Here is a 22,606-nt window from a genome sequence, read left to right as displayed (position 1 = left end):
CGGGATCACTCCTAAGCTGCAAACCTTCGCCTTCAGGGGGAGTGTAACCCCATCCAGCACAGGCTGTAACCCTATACCCTGTTCGGCCTTGTGACTGACCAGGAGGACCTCTGTCTTGTCTGGATTCAATTTCAATTTGTTCACTCTCACCCAGACCATCACAGCTGCCAAGCACCAGTCCAGGACCTGAACAACCTCCTTAGTAGCAGGTGGGAAGGAGTGATAGAGTTGAACATCATTTGCGTACAGATGACATTGAACTCCAAAACTCCAGATGATCTCTCCCAACGGCTTCATATAAATGATAAACAACATGGGAGACAGTATTGAACCCTGTGGGGCCGAGCAGGAGTCTCCCAACACCTTCTGGGAACAACCCTCCAGGAAGGACAGAAGCAATTGTAAAGCAGTACCTTCAAGGCCCATCCCTGCAAGTCGTCCCAGAAGGGTACCATGGTGTACGGTATCAAAGACCTATGAGAGGTCCAGCAGAACCAACAAAGACACACTCCCCCTGTCCAGTTCCTGGTGTAGATCAGCTACGAAGACGATCAAGGCTATCTCAGTTCCATGTCCCAACCTAAAGCCAGACTGTGCTGGATTTAGATAATCCATGTCAACACCTCGAGTTGCGAGGCTACCACACGTTCCAGGATTTGCCCAAAAAGGGGAGATTGGAAACTGGCCAAAAGTTAACGAATTGAGTGGGGTCCAGTGATTGTTTTTTCAACAGTGGTTTTGTTACAGCTTGTTTTAAGCTGACTGGAATGTTGCCTTCCCATAGGGAGGCATTAACCATCACCTTCACCCACTCTGCCAGACCCCCTCTGGCCTCCTTTACCAGCCAGGCTGGGCAGGAGTCTAGGATGCATATATATATGAACTTGTTCCCAGTTCATCATATTCCTAGTACTATGATATATTTTGAAAAATCCATCACATATTAGAAGACTTCTATTTTACCTAGAAGAATAATCACAATAGGTAAAGACATAGGTAAAGATTTTGCCCTGACATTAAGTCCAGGCGTGTCCAACTCTGGGGGTTGGTGTTCATCTTCATTTCTAAGCCGAAGAGCCAGCATTGACCATAGATACCTCCAAGGTCATGTGGCTCGCATGACTGCATGGAGCGCAGTTACCTTCCTGCTGGAGTGTTACCAATTGATCTACTCACATTTGTATGTTTTCGAACTCCTCAGTTGGCAGAAGCTGGGGCTAACAGCAGGAGCTCACCCCGCTCCCCGGATTCGAACCACCGACCTTTTGGTCAGCAAGTTCAGCGCTTAAATGCACTTCACCACCGGGGTCACTATGCCAGTTATTTAACCAGCGTAGAACAAGCTATTGCAGAGTAAACTGATATAAATATAGTAAAAATACATAATTTGGAAATGTTACCTTTTAGTGTTGCTTCCAGAACCCCCCAATCAGCAAAGATGGTCGAAATTGGTTCAATAATCAACTTTTCCAGACTCTACTTATGTTAAATTATTAATGCTGTATTTTGGTCAGAAGTTATAAAAATAAAAGAATTGCCAGTGAGACCCTTTAATTTGTAAAAGTTGGCAAATACGTTACTAACCAATTTGAGAAGTCACCTAAAAGAGTCTTCCTTTGGATTCAAACTGATCTTTCTTCTTGCAATATTCATTTCAAAAGAGAGCACAAACAAGTATTCACAGCAAAACATCAGCATTCAGCTCAATAATTGTTTATGGAGTGCAGTGTCCATATCTCATGGGTTGGGCGGGAGCAGTGTTGTTTACTAGTATATTTCAAAAGCACTCTTTATGGAAGATCTGGTGATAAATATGAAATCACAAGATTTTAAAACATACTGGTATGCCTTGGCTGAAGGAGATCTACCCCTTTCTAGCCTAGGGGAAGTATTGCTCTCATATTTTGCCACTCTTTTTGAAATCATGGGACAAGAAACTTTAACAACAGCATAAAAGCCCTCACTGATTCTAAGAATTTATCTCCCAAAAAACGGCCCTCCGAGGCCTCAGCAAAGTTCACCCTAGGCCTATGGATCATATGATAGCCCAAGTCTTTCTGCAACAGAAGGTTATTCATTACAAAACACTGCAAATTTATATTCAGCAAGCAGTTTATGTTGCATGAAGGTTTTTCTATAGCAGGTGACCTTAAAATTGTCCTAGCTTAAGCTACACCACTGGTTTTGGGAACATCTCATGCCAGTATTTGTGATTGGTTCCAGAGAATGCCAGAACAGTTCTTCCATCCCAGCAACTCTCCCCAAAGTTGCTTATACAATACTTTCAGAGGTCAGCGGATGCTGAAAAGTGGTTGGTGGCTCAGAACATAACTGCTATTTATGTCTAGCACTGCAATTTCTGGGAAACATCGCTGGGAAAAAACTATGATCCTCCTCATTTGGTCATAATCCCACAGAGATGGCATTTTATATGATGTCAACAAAAGCAGCAGCACTAGCTTTGGTGTACAGAGTTTGAAAGGCGTATACACTATATTTCAGGTCCACTAATTGGAAATTCATATTGAAGAAGGCTTAACCCTCATATTACAGTATCCAAAATGACATCTTTCTATGATCAGAAATGAGTCTTGCCAAAGACTTGCTCTGAAAAACGAGTAGGGAACAGCTAAGTCAAGGCACACATTTTCATCATTATATACAGGAGCCTGTGTATAGAATCTTCATTCTAAACTCATGCATACCATTTTTCTCCAGTAGTGATGAGATGGCATTTGGGAAGGCTGATATCATACTTCAGTGGTCCAGATTTGAGTCTCCTTTTGAGTTTCTATGATGTTGTGAAAAGGCACAAAAAAAGAGTAAACTGGAGAAATACACATTTTAATTTGAAGCAACCAAAAGTTTTCGAAGGGCATTTTGGATAAAGGATGGCAGAAACCTCAGGGGACATTATGATGCTGGGGAAGGAGAAAATGAGAATTAGCTTGTGACCTATAAAAGAGTTGGGGGACGGAAGTTTTGCAAATTGCTCTGGTGCCTTCCAGTCTCTGCGGGTATATTGTGGAACATGAGTTTGATCACCCAGGCCTTGAAACAATTAAGATGACACATTAACTACATTCCAGTTCTTTATTGCTAATGAAATCATAATATGTTTTAGAATGAGGTTTTGAACAGCAGTTAAGCATCTTCTGCAATATAAGTTTTATTAATCTCCTTCAGAACCTTGTAATGTTTTTATTCCATCTATTACTGCTTATTAGTGCTTGAAGTAGGATGCAGATTTGGGGCAGGGTGGTGATATTTTTCTGTCTTTGTTTGAGGGCTCTATTAAATATTTCTGATGCTAGTTTAGACTCAGTCAGTCTTGACTAGTGGTTCCCAATCTGTGGTCCATGGACCACCAGTGGTGCACAAGAACTACAATATGGTTCATGGCCTCACCGTTACTACACTGTTGCAACAAGAGTGACTGGTCTTGCAAAACCCTCTTATAGTGCTGAAGCTTATTAAATATGGTTTTCTGTGGGCAAGCAGATGGCGACTTTTGGATGACATATGTTCTGTATCAGAAACTGGAGCTGATGTGGTCTATCCAATGCAGGTTTCTGAATCAGCACCTCAAATAACCAAACCAAATCTAAATTGACCAAAAACTGATTCGTAACCCTATTGGTACTAATGTTGGAGAGTGGTCCCTGGTCAAAAAAAGGTTAGGAACCACTGGTCTTGACTAAGGTCTTGCTTCTTAGCTCCTTTTGTGCCAAGAGTGGCTTACGAACATAGAAGACGAATGAACAATAGCAGTAAAGGAAGTTCTAATCAGTGTATTAGTCCAAGACATGCAGATCCAGTCTGTTTGTATACCAATTTGCAAAGAGTTCATTACTCAAGCAACCTTAATTATAAGACATGTACCAATTAACATACGTAATAGGCTTGTACCACTAATTATAGTTACAATGGATCTATTGAAAGGTATATCTAATGAAGTCCCCCATTGATTTCAGTAAATCTGCTTTAAGTATTTCAGAATGCCTCTTGCTCTGTTGAACTGAGATTTAAAACTAGGTCAATATCTATCACTGGACCTTCCACCCACCCAGAAATACTGAGTAGTCTGATTCAGTCTTAACATCTTGACTATTAAAGTAGTAGAGAAGTAGAATAATACATAGAAATTATAGCCATAAAACAAATATGCCTTTTAAAGCAGGAATGTATCAAGCATGAGCCTCCAGATGTTGTCCAACGAGAGCTCCCAGCATTCCTCCCCACTGGTGCTGCTGATGAGTGATGCTATGCAACAACATAATGTGTTTTGCCCACCTCTGGGTTAAGATATAGAAAGGCAAGAGATGAAATCAATAATAGTAAGTTTCCTGCTAATGAAAGATCCTGGAATAGAGGGAATCCAGATCAACACAGGCAGGCAGGTGAAGGATTGTTTCATTATAAAAAAGAACCCGAGTGCAATAAATGTGCAGAGGAAACAAATAGGTCACTGATGACAACAGGGGGCTGCTGCACTTAGATTGAAGAGGATCAAAGAGGGAGTGGGAGGACAGAAGATGAGAGAAGAGAGGAATAAATAGGCGAGACCGGCTGTCACTTGTGTTAATCTACTGACTGCTAGAGCTCCCTGTGGAAGGCAAGGCAAGGCATATTTCATGTGCCTGCCTCAAATCCTTCTTCAAAGTCCATTTTTGCTGCAATGGCTTCAACAAATTAGCCACATTAAGGAGAAGCTGTGAATATATGTGAAAAGGATGATGTGTTCAAGATGCTGTGAACAAGCATCCATGCAGATGACTAGTGAGCGCATTCCTTGACCTTTCAGTGGCTGGCTTATTTTGAACCCTAATACAAGGAAATTTTTAGTATTCATTCCATATTTAATATGTGAATCCAAGAATAGTGAAACGTATTGATTTACGTATCCAGGTTCCAATGGTATCAATCATATCATACCTATCCACTGCTTCCTATGTTGTTGTTGGTGATTTTTTTTTTTTTTTGTTCATGTCAGGAGCGACTTCAGAAACTGCAGGTTGCTTCTGGTGTGAGCGAATTGGCCATCTGCAAGTATGTTGCCCTGGGGACACCCAGATGCTTGATGTTTTACCATCCTTGTGGGAGGCTTCTCTCATGACCCTGCATGGGGAGCTGGAGCTGACAGAGGGAGGTCAACCCGCTCCCTCTGATTCATACTGCTGACCTGTTGGTCATCAGTCCTGCCAGCACAAGTTTTAATCCATTGTGCCACCGGGGGCTCCTGTGTAATGCTTTCATCAGTCATTATCTATGAGCCTTGGTGAGTGCACCATGTTGGCAAGTGGCAGCAATCTTCCAATGAACAATTGAAGCCACAATTTCAATATTTCCAATGCCCTTAAGTACTGTCACTTTAAGATAAGGAAGAACCACTGGTCCAGGGAGAGATCAGGTTTCCCCACAAACATTCTAACATATTCTATCCAGGAGAGGAGTCCCAACCCTTTCCAGTTGCTTCTCATAAATAATGGGACTTCCTTGCTATGAGATCGTTGATTGGAGCTTGCAAGGATTCCATGACTGATCTCCTCTCCAGGTGGGCCTCGCAGCTCCCTTAGGCTTCTATCACTTACATTTCCCTTCCAACCTTAAAACCCTTTCTTGATATTAATAAATCAAAGTTTTAAAAATGGTATTTGGTAAATGACATAATAGACATAGATGGCTTCTGTATGGTGAACCAATAAAGAAAGTTTGCACTTTTACATATCTAGGAGTCGTTTTTTTTTTTCTGAAACAGGTTCCTGGCTCGGACATCATCAGAGGAGCTCAGCCAGGGCGAGAATACATGAAAAACTACTGCTTCATAAATTAGGTAGAATGCAAATGCTAGAAGAGATTGCAACAGTTTGCTTTTGCCTGAGCATGCCAGGAAAGGTGAGATTCTGTCCCTCCTCTCTCCCTGTTGAGTTAATACAGTGCAACTTTTGCACTTAAACTGTTTGCTACAATTGAAATAAGCCTGAATGAAGTGGGAAGAGAAGAGAGAAACTGGCACTCAGGGAGGTTCCACACAGCTCTTTAACCGGGAGTAATTGAGTTTTTAAAACTTGATTGTTCTTGGGTTCTAGTCCACCCCCACTCCCCAAAAAAGCACATGCTTTTCTGAGGGGGTATCCCCATGCCCTGACACAAAAGAAAACTCCATAAAAAGGCTTTTGAAAAGGAAAATAACTCACCCAGCCACCATTTCCCCTTCTCTGGAGCTCTCCTACTTTGTACCAATGATGCGCCAAGAAGGGGAGGAAAATTGCTCCTGCCCCCCTTCTCTTGGTGCGTCATTGGTATAACCCAGGAAACCTCCGGAGAAGCGAAAATGGCAGCCAGATGCACTATTTTCCTTTTTAAAAGGCTTTTAAGGGGTTTTGGGAGGGGGTGTGGGCTTTCTCGGGTTTCAGGAAACAGATGTGTAGGTGGGCACCGGAAGTTGTGTGGCACAGCCCCCACACCTGGAAAGACCCTGGTCATTCCAGCAGACAAATTACCTTGGCACAAAGCAGGGTGTTCCTATTTTGTGCTGAAAGCATTCATTTTTTCCCTGAAGCATTGTCTGGACGCTCCAGGAGAAAGCACAGGAGGGCACGCACTATGGGTACTGTCTGAATGCCCCCTCAAACAGCTGAAAAGTAGGACAACAAAGGATTAATTAATTGGGACTGAGGATAACTGGGTATGCTTTCCACACTCTCAGCTGCCATCGAACAAACATTCCTATTATGATCTTATCCTTTTCTAATATTTTTTCTATTCCTGATCAGCCCTATCTCTAAATGTTCTTCTTAAGATGTGATCCATTCCTATCTCATCTTTGTCCCTATCTACTCTACTCTAACTGGCCATGTCCGATAGTTTAATAGATATGCCTCTAGTCTTATTTTTATCTCTCCACAGCCTGTCCTCTGCATTCTAGATTAACTGCCTTTTTTAAGACCATGGAACATAGTGAAATGCTTCTTTGAGAGTCCCTTTCTTAAAGTTACAACGCAACAGTGAAGCTTAATTCTTGGTCTAAGAAGCTAGAGATAAAGTTCCAGCTGTTGCTTCAGAAGACATCCTAGAGATGTTAGGGAGCTTAATCATCCAGTCTGCAGAAGGCAAGTGAAAGACATAGTTCCATTTCTAGGCTACTATGGGAACTTAGTCCCACTACTCTAGACTACTATGGGGAATAAAAATGGTATTTTCCCCCGTCAGAGCACTAGAATGGAGTCAGCAAGGCATCAGCAATTGTCTTCAGTGCCTAAGGAAGTTCTAACGGGCCTAATAGTGGCCCTTGGGTGGAGAATGTGTTCATCCAAAACAGAGCTATGGACCAGATTTTCACACAGTGTTGTCCTTATCCTCTTGAACTTTAACAAAAATGTTCATCCTCAATTCTATAACGCAATAGGTTTTGATGTTTTCTTTATTCCGTTTCCAGGATTATTTGTCACTCAACATTATGGTATGCAATCACCATATTCTATCAGGTAAATAGAAACATATGAAAATGCCACAACTATTTTTCTAGAATAGTGATGAAATAAATATTTTGCTGTTTCATGATCACTCGCATAACATATGATTGCATTGTGTATGCATGGTCAGTTTTAATGTTCACAAATATTTATCTAGGGTTGTGGCTTTTATATACACTGTGCTTTCAGGAATGGTGAAACACAGTGGAATAAGAAGCTATATAGAAGCTCATGCAGAGAAAATAATAGGAAGGGAAAGCAGTCATTTGATACCATGGTAAAACACTGTATGACAAAGGCAGACTGATCCCTTTAGAGTGTCTGTTACGCAGTGTTTGGGCCAAAATATTTTGGGCAGATATTCATAGAATTAGTAATCTTGCTAAAGAAATTTGCCTTTCAAGTTAATGCTGTGAAATGTCACAGTGCTTACATGAATAAATTCTCTTAAAATAGGTGATAATCTTTTGTATAATTTAAACCTCAGAACACTGGTCTCATAGATTCAAATAGAAGTTCCAGCATCACTAGAGCAGATTTTGAAAGTATTCATGCTATACATCTATTTTCTCTACATTTATTCTAAATTTTAGCCCCCCTGGTGGCACAGCGAGTTAAACTGCTGAACTGCTGAACTTGCTGATCGAAGGGTTGGTGGTTCAAATCTGCAGGACAGGGTGAGCTCCTACTGTTAGCCCCAGCTTCTGCCAACCTAGCAGTTCAAAAACTTGTAAATGTGAGTAGATCAATAGGCATCGCTTCAGCAGGAAGTTAACGGCACTCTATGCTGGCCACATGACCTCGGAGGTGCCTCCAGACAATGCTGGCTCTTCAGCTTAGAAATTGAGATGAGCGCCACCCCCCAGAGTCGGACACAACTAGACTTAATGTCAGGGGAAACTTTTACCTTTTATTCTAAATTTTATTCCTAGTATGCCATGCTGACAAATGTTCATGAGCTATACAGAGTACAGTATAGTCCTTGACTAATTTGTTCTGTGTAAAAGTGCTTGAGGTGATTAAACTAAATGGCGCAGTTTATACTGTCCACTTTGGAACATGGAAGCAGTTTCATAACAATGTGGTCCCACGCTGTAGAGATGCATATGTGGATAGTACAGACACGTCAGTTGAGATAATCACATTTTTTTTGTAAAGCAAATTCAAAGTAATTACAGTCCAAATCTAAATGACATCTCCCACCCACAGATCTTCTCCTAGACCTCATCAAAGCTGGTGACACATACAGAACTATTACCAATGCCTGTATAAATACCACATTGTTTCAGATACTGATGTACCAACAACCCCATGCATGCAGATAGGATCTGCTGCTTATTAGCAAATTCTCAGTAAAAGATCTGACTAAGCATTCAGCAATATTTTAATAAAATACTGAACAATTGGGAATGCAATAAACAAAGAATGGGGAAAGAGTCCCAAGTTAGTGTAAAACCAGCTAAAATGTTGAATTTCTTTCATTTGACAGAAAAAGTGAAAGGCTGCTTGCAATCATAAAAGAGAGTGTCTGCATGCCTGTCTGTGGCAATTGTAACTCTTTAGGACATTGTGCTAAGGGCCTCGAAATGTGAATAAATATATCATACTGATGACAGTAGGGACAAGTGGTTACTTACTTAGGCAATCCCTCGTAGCTCGAGAATGATGTTCTTCCAGATGTGGTGTCTTGGTGGTGGATCTGTAGGTGGCTGTGGACTTCATGTTCTCCCGCAGTGAAGTCCAGACAGAAGGCGGTCCTGATTGGGGTTGGCTTGACACGCCTTCCTCTTGGCATGTTTCTCCCTCCATTTGTGCCTCTTCGAATTCTGCAGCACTGCTGGTTACAGCTGACCTCCAGTTAGAGCGCTCAAGGGCCAAGGCTTCCCAGTTCTCGGTGTCTGGGCCACACTTTTTAAGGTTGGCTTTAAGCCCAGCTTTAAATCTTTTTTCCTGTCCTATTTGAGGCTAGGGGCCTCAAAATGTGAATAAATATATCATACTGATGACCAGGGACAAGTAGTTATGCTTAGCTTGGTACTGGAAAGTGATAGGCAAAGCAGCGAACACAGCTTGAATGAAGTTGTTTAGTTTTCCTGAGATTTATGGAGGGAGAGAGGAGAAGCTAAGTACAATTCCATCAGTAGGTGAGAGTCCCTTCCTCCATGTTCCAAATGCCACTATTGTGGCCTTGGAGGGAAAGAAGAACAGGCAGCTTCTGGGGCAGTTGATCCCCTCCTCTGCTGCCACCCACTTTTCTTGTTTTCCAGAAACTCCATGAACAATTAGTTGATGGTTCGTAGAAAAGCACCAGTTCATGTACCATCATTTCATATTCCATTTTGGCATTGATATAGTCTTATATACTGTATCTCATACTTGTCATAGAATGATCCCATGGGGAGGCAGGCAGGGAGTGAAGAAATGTATGCAAGTGTGTGTGGAGCAGTTGTTCCTTGTTACTAAGCGACAGCACTTTGTACCCTGGGCAGATGTCAGGAAATCTAAGACTCTGTTTTACCTCCTTGAAGAAAAAAGAGTTAAGTGTCATTGCATTGCAAGCAAGTCTACAAATACCCTTCTCTGATGCATGCATCAGTACTAACCACCCTTCCAGTGATTTAGTTTTCTAAACTACATTATATTATAACTGTTAACTTACCAAGGGATAACCACTCTTTTGGTAGTGTAACTGCTTTTACGATGATGATTTATTCCTATTACTAGCCATCCCCCTGCCATGCATTGCTGTGGTCCAGTCTGGTGATCTGGAAAATAAAACCTCTTTGAGTCCCCCTAGGAGTGAGAAAAGCAGTATATAAATACAATAAATAAATAAATAAACAAGAAAGTGTTGGTTTCTAATATATGTAATTTCTTTATGCTTGTGGATAAACAGGATTTTTTGCTGTTTCTTTGTCAGTGTTGATGTAGAGAATGTCTTTTTTTTTTGCCTTCTCTGAAACATGTAACATATAATTGTCCTTCTTTAGAGGTCCCTTTCAAATCTATGATACTATATCTGTCATATACATGTCTGTCTGTGTGTGTGAATCATAGATATCTATCTAGATCTATGGCTGGATGACTCTTTGTCAGGAGGGCTTTGGTTATGTTTTCCTGCCCTGGTGAAGGGAGTTGGACTGGATGGCCTTAAGGCAACATTCTCAACCTGGGATCAGGACCCCGGGGGGGGGGTCGTGAGGGGGTGTCAGAAGGGTTGCAAAAGACCACCAGAAAATACAGGATTTTCTGTTGGTCATGGGGGTTCGGTGTGGGAAGTTTGGCCCAATTCTATCGTTGGTGGGGTTCAGAATGCTCTTTGATTAAGGTGAACTATAAATCCTAGTAACGATAACTCCCAAATGTCAAGTCTATGTTCCCCAAACTCCATCTGTGTTCATATTTGGACATATTGAGTATTCGTGCCAAGTTTGGTCTAGATCCTTCATTGTTTGAGTCAACAGTGCTCTTTGGATGTAGGTCAACTACAACTCCCAAATGCAAGCTCAATGCCCACCAAACTCTTCCAGTGTTTTCTGTTGATCGTGGGAGTTCTGTGTGCCAAGTTTGGTTCAATTCCATCATTGGTGGAGCTCAGAATGCTCTTTGTAGGTGAACTATAAATCCCAGCAACTACAACTCCCAAATGACAAAATCATTTTTGTAGTGATGGTCACTCCTTGGGTCAGTAGTTGTCTTGTGGATAAATTTGGTGGCAATTATTACAGTGGTTTTTGAGTTATGATGTCACTCAAAATGAACAGAGCAAAAGGTGCAACCACAAACCTCCTGACTGCTGCTTCTCCTCTTCCTCCCTTCCCCTGAGTGGAGCCATTCCATGTTGCGCCTGGAAGCAGGGGTGCCTTGGTGTCTTCATTTTTAGGCCTGTCCTGGGGTTATTTGAGGTGCTGATTCAGAAAATTGCATTGGATAGACCACATCAGCTCTAGATTATTAAATATGGGTTTCTGCAGGCAAGCAGATCGTAACTACTGGATGGCATATGTTCTGTATGAGAAGCTAGAGCTGATGTGGTCTATCCAATGCAATTTTCTGAATCAACACCCCAAATAACCAAACTGAATCTAAGACTCTGTTTTACCTCCTTGAAGAAGAAAGAGTTAAGTGTCATTGCATTGCAAGCAAGTCTACAAATACCCTTAGCCAAAAACTATTTTGTAACCCTTTTGGTACTAATGTTGGAGAGTGGTCCCTGGTCAAAGTAGTTCCTGGTCCAAAAGAAAGTTTGGGAACTACTGCTCTACATCATCCAAGTTATCCTCCTCTGAGGCTGAAAGTGTGTGACTTTTTAAAACAGGCTTTCCCTGCATTATAATGTGGATAAGGCTTTTCACATAGCAAATGCCAACAGGACAATTCAGACAGTATGTTTGGGCTTACTAAGAATACATTAGGGTACAGGATAAAACACTGCTTGCCCAAGCATATATTTGAGGATGAGCATAAGGCTTGAAGAGGTTTCAAAGAAAGAACTCCCTCATGCCACCTTTATTTTTCAGGAAACCATGGCAGCAATGGGCAGTGGGGATGGTGTCAACTTCAGCTTATGATGACCCCATGAATCAGAGTCCTCCAAATCACCCTGTCATCAAGGTCTTGCAGACTCAGGGCCATGGTTCCCTTGATGGAGTCTATCCATCTATAATGTGGTCTTCTTTTCATTCTGCTTTCTATCTTAACAAGTAATGTCTTCTCAGGACAACAGACTCGGCCACGTGAACACGTCCTTTATATACACACATACATAATGGGTTTGGAAAAGTAACATTTTTGACTGCACCTCCCAGCAAGTGCTGGCGGTGAAATCCTAGTAACTGTGGTCTCTAAATGGATTATTTCCAATTCTCATCTTAAGTAGCTCAGATGAGGCAGTTTATGCAGAAGAAAGGCATTGTGCTCATCCACCAAAAACGTAATAATAATAATAATAATAATAATAATAATAATAATTATTATTATTATTATTATTATATATGCTGCTCTTTCTCCCCAAGGGGACTCAGGGCAGTTTCCTGCACAGCTTCAGAGAGATTCCTGCGCAGAAACAGACTTCCACTAAATCATAAAAACACAAAAATATGCAGTATAAGCAAAAACATAGGCATAAAATTATCAACACAGCACAATAACAGAATTTGCAATAGAAGAAAGTCGGATGGCATAATTCACAGCTCTGTGAGTTCTGTAATATAGTCTCTAATCCGTTCCCATGTATGAGAACTGTGACAGCTCTGTAGACAGGAATTAATGTGTCAATGATGTGAACTCTATTTAGTAAGTAGTAAAGACCTTATATCAACAGTCCTGTATAAGAATAACCACATAGATAGGGATCTGCTGGGCTAAGAGAACAGTGTGAACTGGACTGATTTAATATTGCAGGAGCTTTTTTTGCAGCAAAACTTATGCATACGCAAAGAAAGTGTGTGCCTCTGTAAGAGCCTTAAAATTTAAATTTTAATAACTGAAAGAAGCTAAAAATGAGTGCCCCCAGTGGTGCAGTGGGTTAAACTGCTAAGCTACTGAACATGCTGATCGAAAGATCGCAGGTTCAAATCCGGGGAGCAGGGTAAGCTCCTTTTGTTAGCCCCAGCTTCTGCCAACCTAGCATTTCGAAAACATGCAAATGTCAATAGATCAATAGATACTGCTCCGGCGGGAAGGTAACAGCACTCCATGCAGTCATGCTGGCCACATGACCTTGGAGGTGTCTACAGACAACACCGGCTCTTTGGCTTAGAAATGGAAATGAGCACCAGCCCCCGAAGTTGGACACGACTGGACTTTATGTCAGGGGAAAATCTTTACCTTTAACCTATCTTTTGGAGGGGGATCTTTTTAAATGGCATGTCCTCTAAACTGAGTGTAATTATTGTTTATTGTGTCTGGCTAGGAAAGCTCAAATACTTCCAACATCCCTGAGCCTGCTGGCTGGGGATTCTAGGTGTTGTCATCCAGAAAGTAACTTTTGCAGCTGCTAGAAGAAAAAAAATGCTTATATGGCACATAACCTCTAAATATAGACACATTCTGTCTGAGTCTTCCAACTTTTAGCAGTCTGGACATTTGTTATCAGCTCAAATACTGGTCCCAGCTGCTGTGAGTCAAAACCATCCTGTGGCAGGCATGTTAAATCTGGCAGGAAATATACTTTGCATTAACTAGCCTACAGTTGGATCCACTGTGCGGCTTAACGGCGGAGCTGGATTTAAACTGGAATTCTAAGCATGCTGACTTCAAAGTCAGTGCCACTGAAATCAGCAGGGATGCATCTAGAGTAAATCAGCTCAGCTTCAGAGAGATCCCTGCGCAGAAACAGGCTTCCACACATACAGCTGATCTGGATTTAGATGCACATCTGCAGAGGCATATCTTAATGTTGATCAGTTGAACGGCTTGAATCTTTCCTTTGATGTGGAGGTGGAAATACATAATCATATGGGAACACAATTAAAGATGGATCCAGGCCAATATTATAGTGCCAGCATGATTTAATCTTGCCTGAGTTTTGAACAGTTTAGATTGAAATCGGGATAAAGGAAAAGTTATTTTATTCTGTTTTTAAGTTTTGCAGCCTGGAACGTTTTGCAGCCTATATTATTATGGTCCGGTATAATAAATATGAGGCAAATATTTCTCTTTTTATAAATAAATGTATAAAATAAACATGTTTATTGTACACCTGCCTACCAATACACATTTTTTTGGTAGAAAATAGCCTCTGACAGTGGCATAAGATGATTGAAAAGGCAAGCTGCACGGATGCCTGAAAATGTGTGTGTGATAATTGTAGTAAATTGGAGTCTGCCTTCAACTTATCAGAGTCACACACCTGAATGTTGAGGCTTATATCTTAACAATACACAATGCACTGAAAATTTGTCCTTGGGATAGCACCATAATAAATTCAAAATAACTCTTCTGAAAGGATGTGAGCTCAACATAAGCCTGCAGTCTAAAATATCATATCTGCTACATTGCATAATGACGCACCTTACGTAATGGGATTTTTATAATTCAAGTGCTATTGGTACAAATGCAGAGTATTACTAGAAATAACAGTTTGTTGCTAGAAAACGTGACTTTTCTTATTAGTGCTGCAGATATATACTAAATAATAGCAGTTGCACAGTTAAATGTGTATACAGCAGAATCCATAAACAAAAAAGGTACAGTATATACTCCTAAAATACCTTATATCAACAGTCCTATATAAGAATAACCACATAGATAGGGATCTGCTGGGCTAAGAGAACAGTGTGAACTAGACGGAATTAATATTGCAGGAGTTTTTTCTGTAGCAAAAATTATGTATATGCAGAATGTGCTGCTGTAAGAGCCTTAGAACTTAAATTTTAATAGCTGAAGGAAGGCAAAAATGTGGGAAAGTATCTTTTGGGGGCCCCAGTGGCGCAGTGAGTTAAATCGCTGAGCTCCTGAACTTGCTGATCGAAAGATAGCAGGTTCAAATCCAGGGAGTGGTGTGAGCTCCCACTGTTAGCCCCAGCTTCTGCCAACTTAGCAGTTCAAAAACATGCAAATGTGAATAGATCAATAGGTACCGCTCCAGCGGGAAGGCATTAGCGCTCCATGCAGTCATTGTGGCCACATGACCTTGGAGGTGTCTGCAGACAACTCTTCTGAAAGGATGCCTGCTCAACATAAGCCTGCAGTTTGGAATACCATATACCATTGCACCTTATGTAATGGGATTTTTATAATTCAAGTGCCATCAGTACAAATACAGAGTATTACTAGAAATAACAGTGTGTTACTAGAAAACGTGACTTTGCTTATTAGTGCTGCAGACATATACTAAATAATAGCCGTTGCATAGCAAAAGTGTCTATAGCAGGAATCCATAAACCAAAAGAGGTACCATATATACTCAGTTATAAGCTGACCCGAATATAAGCCGAAGCACATAATTTTACCACAAAACACTGGAAATCTTATCGACTCAAGTATAAGCCTAGAGTGGGAAAATTCAAAATAAAATAGTTACCAATAAAATTACATTAATTGAGGCATACAGCTTCTCCTTTCCTCTCGGCACAGCTGGGTTGCTGTGCCGAGAGGAGAGGCCGCACGTCTTCCTCTCCCCCATCTCGATACAGAGATCTACTTGGGTTGCTGTGCCGAAAGGGGAGGGGGCCCGCAGCTGATAGAAGCCCTGCAAAAGGGGTGGGGGTAAAAGAGGCCATTTGTAGATCAAAGCACACCTTCCTGCCAGGACCCTCACTCAAGTATAAGCTGAGTGAGCCTTTTTCAGGATGAAAAATGTGCTGAAAAACTAGGCTTATATTCGAGTATATACAGTATTTGGCAAACCAGCCATAATATCAGCACTTAATAACTTGTTTATGATATAATATGTTGGCAGCCAAACTGAAAATGCAAATGATTGATGTAAAATATAATAGAATATATGTTATAAATGATGTTTCCTTTTTTTACATAATAGTTTAACTGTGCTCAGGGTTGTCCTATAGGTATTTGGTTTTATCTATAGAACAAAAAAGTAATTTCTGTAGGTGTTTTGCAGTCACACTGAATTCAGCAATGTGTGCTGCAAGGTAAGTAGTTAGAGGATTGCAATCCTAATGTCTGATTAAAGTCTGCACCATTAAGTACAAGAAAAAGAACTTGGTTTGTGACTCTCTGTGGTGTCAAACTGCCAAAGAAGATGACATACTGGTGGGACGATGATGATAGCTCCAAAGAGATCTGTATCTGGGTGCAAAGTTTTAAACCCCCTGCTTATCAGCTAGAGAACAGGATTTATTTAACAGTGGGGTTTGGTGAATATCACAGCAATGGAATCTTGAGAAATTATTTAAACGGAAGAGATGCAAGCACAAGCATTGTGATTTACTTGGAGGAGTAAATGAATTCAGACAGTATTCATGTCTACAATTTATTGCATTTGTAAAATGTGACAACTGTGCAAGACTCTTGGAAATTGCAGCACTTGATCTTATTGGTCATATATTCAGGTTTTTAAAAAAAGAATCATATATCTCCACAAGGTCTATATGCAATACCGTTGTTTGCTTTCATTATAGAAAATTAAATTAAGCCTCTCTTAAGAAGCTGTTATGACAAATTTCTCTGAAATATTTCAATAGTTGCTACACTGTGCCTATCTTTATAGTGCATTTTATTTATTCAATTCTTATTTATTTGTTAACAGTACTTAAAACTTCCTTTCAGCACAAGTTGAAAAGTCGGTGTATCAAATGTTAAAAATCAAAATTACAAGAACAAAATCACAACATCTTTATTTAGAAAGTGCAAAACCAATAAAATAGTAAAAACTGTACAGTGATTTCGATTTCTGCATGTCTACTGAAAAGCCCACTATAATAGTTTATATCTATCATTGGCACTGAATAGTATTGCTGTACATTATTTGTATGGTTCCCATGCTCTTTAGGGAGAAAGGCATTTTCATTCCTCTCTATTTAACCAAGTCAAGTGGCCAAAAAGAAGTGAAATGTCATATGCTTGTTTCTAGCTCAAACTGCAATTGTTACACTAGCCTGCTCTTGCATGAGGGTCCTGGTAACAAAGCTTGTGCAATTTGGGCAAAAGGCATGCTGTTTTGGGGTTCATTTTTGGCAAACCCCTCATTCTGTTTACCGGGAAGTTACTCGAATCGGGAGGTGGGTTTCCATTTTCATTCGGCAGAGATTCAGCCCATTGGCTACAATGGGAAACTTTAAAGGCTCAATCCTCAGTAATTTAAAAGCTTATCTGCATGAAACTTACTTCAGTTTTTGACCCCATTTACAACTGCAAGCCTGCCAAGTTTCAAAACAATTCACTAATCTCCTGATTTTTTTTAGAGTTGTTTTAAGTTTTGACCATAACATTAAAAAAAATAAACAATCTGCAAGACAGAGTTCTGGGAATTGTAGTTGCTGGTTGCGTCCATTCTCAGCCAATCAGAGCATGAACACAACCAGAGAGGAAAAAAACTTTAACTCCCATCATGTTCTGAGAGGAACTCAGAAATTTTTCAGTGCCCGTCCCATACAGGTGCTGCTGGGAAAGTAAGTTCTGAGCAGGGCCCTCTCTGGAGGAGGAACCTAGGGAATTTTTTTGCTGTTGGGGAGGGAGAAAAAACGCTGCAGGATCTTCTCCAGGAATCCCGTGGTAGACCTCTGGCTCAGGTATAATGCAGACCTAACTCTATCCTCTCCAGCAGTTGATAACTCTGGCTCTCTTGATCCATTTTGCCCAGCTTTTTGGTCCCCTCCTCCTCATTCTGTTTTCAGGGGATAACATGAAATGGACCACCAAATATTACAAATCACTTTCAGTCAGACTCATCTGGCCCAAGCCTACTGGTAGCTTTGTGCTACAAAATAAAGAATTCAGGACAATGTGTACAAATCATGATTTAGTTTGTAACTGTAAGGTATGTTTGCTACAGGATTTGGTGGCAGAGGCTATATAACACAAGCCAACACACATTTTGATGACTCAAATGTTAGGCCTCCTTCTGAAAATATTTAACCTTCCGAATCCAAAATTGCACTGGTTTCCTCCTATTAGCTCTAGTTTCTGAAATACAGAACATACGTCATATACCAGTCACTAACTGATCACCCATAGAAAACCATAATAACCATATCTATTCAAATAGAGCTGATGTGGTCTATCCAATGCCATTTCCTGACTCAGTGCTCCAAATAACACCAGGAACAGGTCTAAAAACCAATATTTTTTTCTCTTGTTGGGCTGTGTAATCTATAAGAACTGATATGGATAACAAATGAAATGTGCCTCAGTGACTCGTATGAATTATATTGTCATATCTGTAGGAAGACTTCAGAAAGTGGATTATCCATTGCTGTGACTGTGTAGAACAGGGATGAATAGTTTGTAGCTTCCAGATGTTGTTGCAGTGCAACTGTCCTCAGTCATCACCATTGGTTGTCCTGGCTAGGACAACTCCAGCAACATCTGGAGACCACAGGTCTTTCTTTGGTGTGAAGCACCAAGGGTCTGAAGGCATGGAGGTGTATACAGGAATCTTATACATGTTGCTAATATGGTAGTTTGACAGGTGAGTAAATGGGATTCTACGAAGATACCAGTTGGCAACTGGGTTCTGAAACTAGCCAATATTTTTTTTATTATTTGTTTATAGATTTTTATTGAGTTTTGTGTAACTTTACATCCAGTCCAGTGAATAAGAATATATTTATTGTCCAAATCTGATCAAATCATTATTCTAACCTTCTTCATTGTAAATGTGCTTACATATCCTTCCAAAAATCACCAGTTTATTTTAACTATACATTTTGGGGAAAATGCTGTGTATATGAATAAGGAAAAGTGGGAAAGAGGAAGGAGAGCTGGATTGCTGTGTGGATAGGTGAGGGTTGTGGCAGGAAGGCATGGGGCTGAAAGAAGCCCTTCTTTCAGCCCCATGCCTTCCCTCCAGGACCTTCACCCAAGTATAAGCCGAAGGGGGCTTTTTCAGCCTAAAAAAAGTACTGAAAAACTAGGCTTATACTTGAGTATATACAGTAAGTTATAGCCCACCCCTCTGTGTGGACCCAGACTTTCAAGAGTATATACCATCTATGCCAGTCCTTATCAGCTTAAATGGCTCCATCCACAAACAGGGGCAAGGTATCAGCAGACCTGTGGAATCTCAAAGTTTAAAAAACTTTTTTTCAGCTTTAGAGAATACACTCTAGGATTGAGGATCTAAAACATATCAATGAATATTGAGCTGACTTTTGTCAGATAAGGTGAAATCATGGGCAGAGAGCATGGAGAAATTGCTTTTGGATTATTATAAGTGTATTAAGCGGGCTGGCTGGAGGATTGTAGAATCTGTATTTGAAAAAGAAACCTTTATAAGCCTTAGCTGAAACATGAATAGAGTGGTTTGGGAAACACCTTGGTTGGCTGGCTGAAACACTGAACAAGAAGACTTTTTTTACAAGTCTAGGATGTACAGAACTATTTGTCAGTGATACCTACAAAACACTCTCAAAAACTGAATTGGAGAGAGAAGCATGAGACAAATAGGAGAGGACTCTGTCCTTTAGGATAACTCCTATTTGTCAGTATGAGCTCCCATGCTTTAGTGAATTTAGTGAAGTGTATAGTAGAGTCTCGCTTATCCAACCTTCGCTCATCCAACATTATATATTATCCAATGCAATCTTCCTCCTGCCCGGATCCAATACTGTTTCAATACATTGCAATGTTTTGGTGCTAAATTCGTAAATACAGTAATTACTACATAACGTTACCATGTATTGAACTGTTGTTTTGGTGCTTAATTTGTAAAAGCATAATGGCAACAAAGATCCGCATAGTCAAAGCCATGGTATTCCCTGTAGTAACCTATGGATGTGAGAGCTGGACCATAGGGAAGGCTGAGCGAAGGAAGATAGATGCTTTTGAACTGTGGTGTTGGAGGAAAGTTCTGAGAGTGCCTTGGACTGCGAGAAGATCCAACCAGTCCATCCTCCAGGAAATAAAGCCCGATTGCTCATTGGAGGGAAGGATACTAGAGACAAAGTTGAAGTACTTTGGCCACATCATGAGGAGGCAGCAAAGCCTAGAGAAGACAATTATGCTGGGGAAAGTGGAAGGTAAAAGGAAGAGGGGCCGACCAAGGGCAAGATGGATGGATGGCATCCTTGAAGTGACTGGACTGACCTTGAAGGAGCTGGGGGTGGTGACGGCCGACAGGGAGCTCTGGCGTAGGCTGGTCCATGAGGTCACGAAGAGTCGGAGACGACTGAACGAATGAACAACAACAAATTAAGCTTTTCCTTAATTCCTCTTTATTATCCATTTTCACTTATTCAACATTCTGCTGGCCCGTTTATGTTGCATAAGTGAGACTCTACTCTACCTTGTTTATTTATGTGTTTCTGTGTTAGTCAAGTTACACACTATAGTTAGCATCTACTGCTGAAATAATCAGTAGAAATACTAAAATAATCGAGTACTTAATTTATTCAAAAACAGAACACCCCCTCAAAAAAATTCCTAATTTAATGCAGTGCACAGAACTACTAGTAATCCTTTCAAGTGCTACCAGATTTTCACTTCCATGGGATATGAAAAGGAAGAGATTTTTAGCCCTGCAAGATTAAACAATCATTGGGATTTAGAGGCTTAATCTGTTGGTGTTTGTACTGGAATAGCTCACCAAGTCTCCAGCTCTAAGTGCAATTGGATTCAGCATTAGAGCCATTTATGAAAAAAAGAAAAAAGAGAATGCTCCCGAGTAGAAGTGATCTATCTTTTGAAATGTGTTGTGGCGTGAAGCTGTAAAGCTGTCCTACCGCCTGTATTTCTTTCTTTGCTGTCTGGCAGGATAACACTGCTGGGGGGGAGGGGGGTGAGAGAAGGGGGAGTTGTGCTGTACATGAATCCCAGCTATTGTTTGAGACACACGTCTGCTTTAAAGAAGTATCACAAAGAGGACCGTTACTTATTCAGATGCAAAAGCTCCTTCCATCACACAAGACAGCCCATTCAAGTCACATGCCAGAGGTCTCCGCAGAATGGGCTGCTGCAGCTGCTTCGAATCTGCTGTCGAACATTAGAAGCAGTTGGACAAACCTGACAGCAGCCAGCCTCCCGGGCTCCGCAGAAGACAGGCAAAAGATCTGGGAACCCAGCACAATGTTTGCCGAGGAGCTGTGGCTGGAAAATGAGAAAGCTTGCACCGTGGTTCACAAATCTAAGAGAGGAAGGAAGCGCCAAGAGCTGCTGGCAGTGGCACTGGGGGTTAAGATGGGAGTCAAAGGGGCACTTTTGTGGCAACCTCTGAAACTCTTTGCCTATTCACAGATCACATCTTTGGTCCGGAGAGCTGCGTTAACACAAAATGACAACTATTTCAACTATGAAAAAGCACACAACTTTAAGGTAAGAACATCTTATTGACTCCAAGCTGGTGTGTATATATGTTTTGTTTAAACTCATGTTTTGTTGTTCTTTCTTTTACCTACCCCCAATCCATATAATATGAAATAATAATGTCTTGCATAATGTATTATAACATTTGTTTAAAACTTTGTGGTACAAATAAAAGATCCAAAAGAAAAAGAATGTGGAAAGAAAAAGAGAATTCAGTTATTTTTGAATGCTTTCATGATCGGAATCACTGGGTTGTTGTGGGTTTTCTATGCTGTTTGGCCAGGTTCCAGAAGCATTCTCTCCTGACGTTGCGCCTGCATCAATGGCAGGCATTCTGAGAGGTTGTTAGTTTTGGTGGAAACTAGGAAAATGGGGTTTATATATCTTTGGAATGTCCAGGATGGGAGAAAGAACTCTTGTCTGTTTGAGATAGGTGTGAATGTTTCAATTGGCCACCTTGTTTAGCATTTAATGGCCTAACAGTTTCAAGGTTTGGCTTCTTACTGCCTGGGGAAATCCTTTGTTGGGAGATGATTAGCTAGCACCGATTGTTTCTTGTCCAGAATTCTCCTGTTTTGAGTGTTGTTCTTTATTTACTGTTATGGTTTTAGAGTTGTTTTAAATTCTGGCAGCAGGATTTTGTTCATTTTCAAGGTTGTGAGCCTTTCACCAAACCTCACAACCTCTGAGGATGCCTGCCATAGATGCAGGAAAAACGTCAGGAGAGAATGCTTCAGAGACATGGCCATACAGCCTGGAAAACTCACAACAACCCAGAATGCAATTACTTAGGATCAGTAGATCTCACTGAAGTATGGGCTCCATTCCTGCTCCTGATGTCCTTAAATTTCATTGAAAACAATGGTGTTTACTAAACACACATGCATGTAAATAAGTCTAATTGAAAACCGTTTCTTAGTAAGCATGGTAGCTGGACACAGGACAGGAGATCTGTATTGTAAGCAAAATCCTTTGATTTAGGATCCGTCTATAACATAAACAATTGTAACATGATTTACAGTCGAAATTTGGTAAGAATGTCTCTGCCCAGTCTTTAGTTTTGCTTGCAATTGTAAGCTCTCATGATATTAATTCATTTCAAACCAAAAGCTTGTGGGGTGTGATACCAACAGAGTGATGTAGTGTGATTGTCTGGTATTTTTAATTGGGTTCCATGTGCAAATAAAGTATTTTCCAGAATCCTG

The 22,606-nt window shown here is 40.7% G+C and overlaps 1 protein-coding gene across 1 annotated transcript in view; it reads left to right on the top strand.

Annotated features, from left to right (window-relative positions):
- The window catches only part of CHN2 (chimerin 2), a 182,451-nt gene that overhangs the window by 126,165 nt on the left and 33,680 nt on the right, over positions 1–22,606 (top strand). The window contains exon 7 of the mRNA XM_060782002.2: positions 21,333–21,410. Coding sequence (XP_060637985.1) covers positions 21,333–21,410 — 78 coding nt within the window. The remainder of the gene's footprint in view (positions 1–21,332; positions 21,411–22,606) is intronic.

This window comes from Anolis sagrei, chromosome 6, assembly GCF_037176765.1.
Source record: "Anolis sagrei isolate rAnoSag1 chromosome 6, rAnoSag1.mat, whole genome shotgun sequence".
Lineage (NCBI taxonomy): Eukaryota > Metazoa > Chordata > Lepidosauria > Squamata > Dactyloidae > Anolis > Anolis sagrei.
The sequence above is the reverse complement of the archived record's forward strand: the minus strand, read 5'-3'. Positions and strand labels throughout refer to the sequence as shown.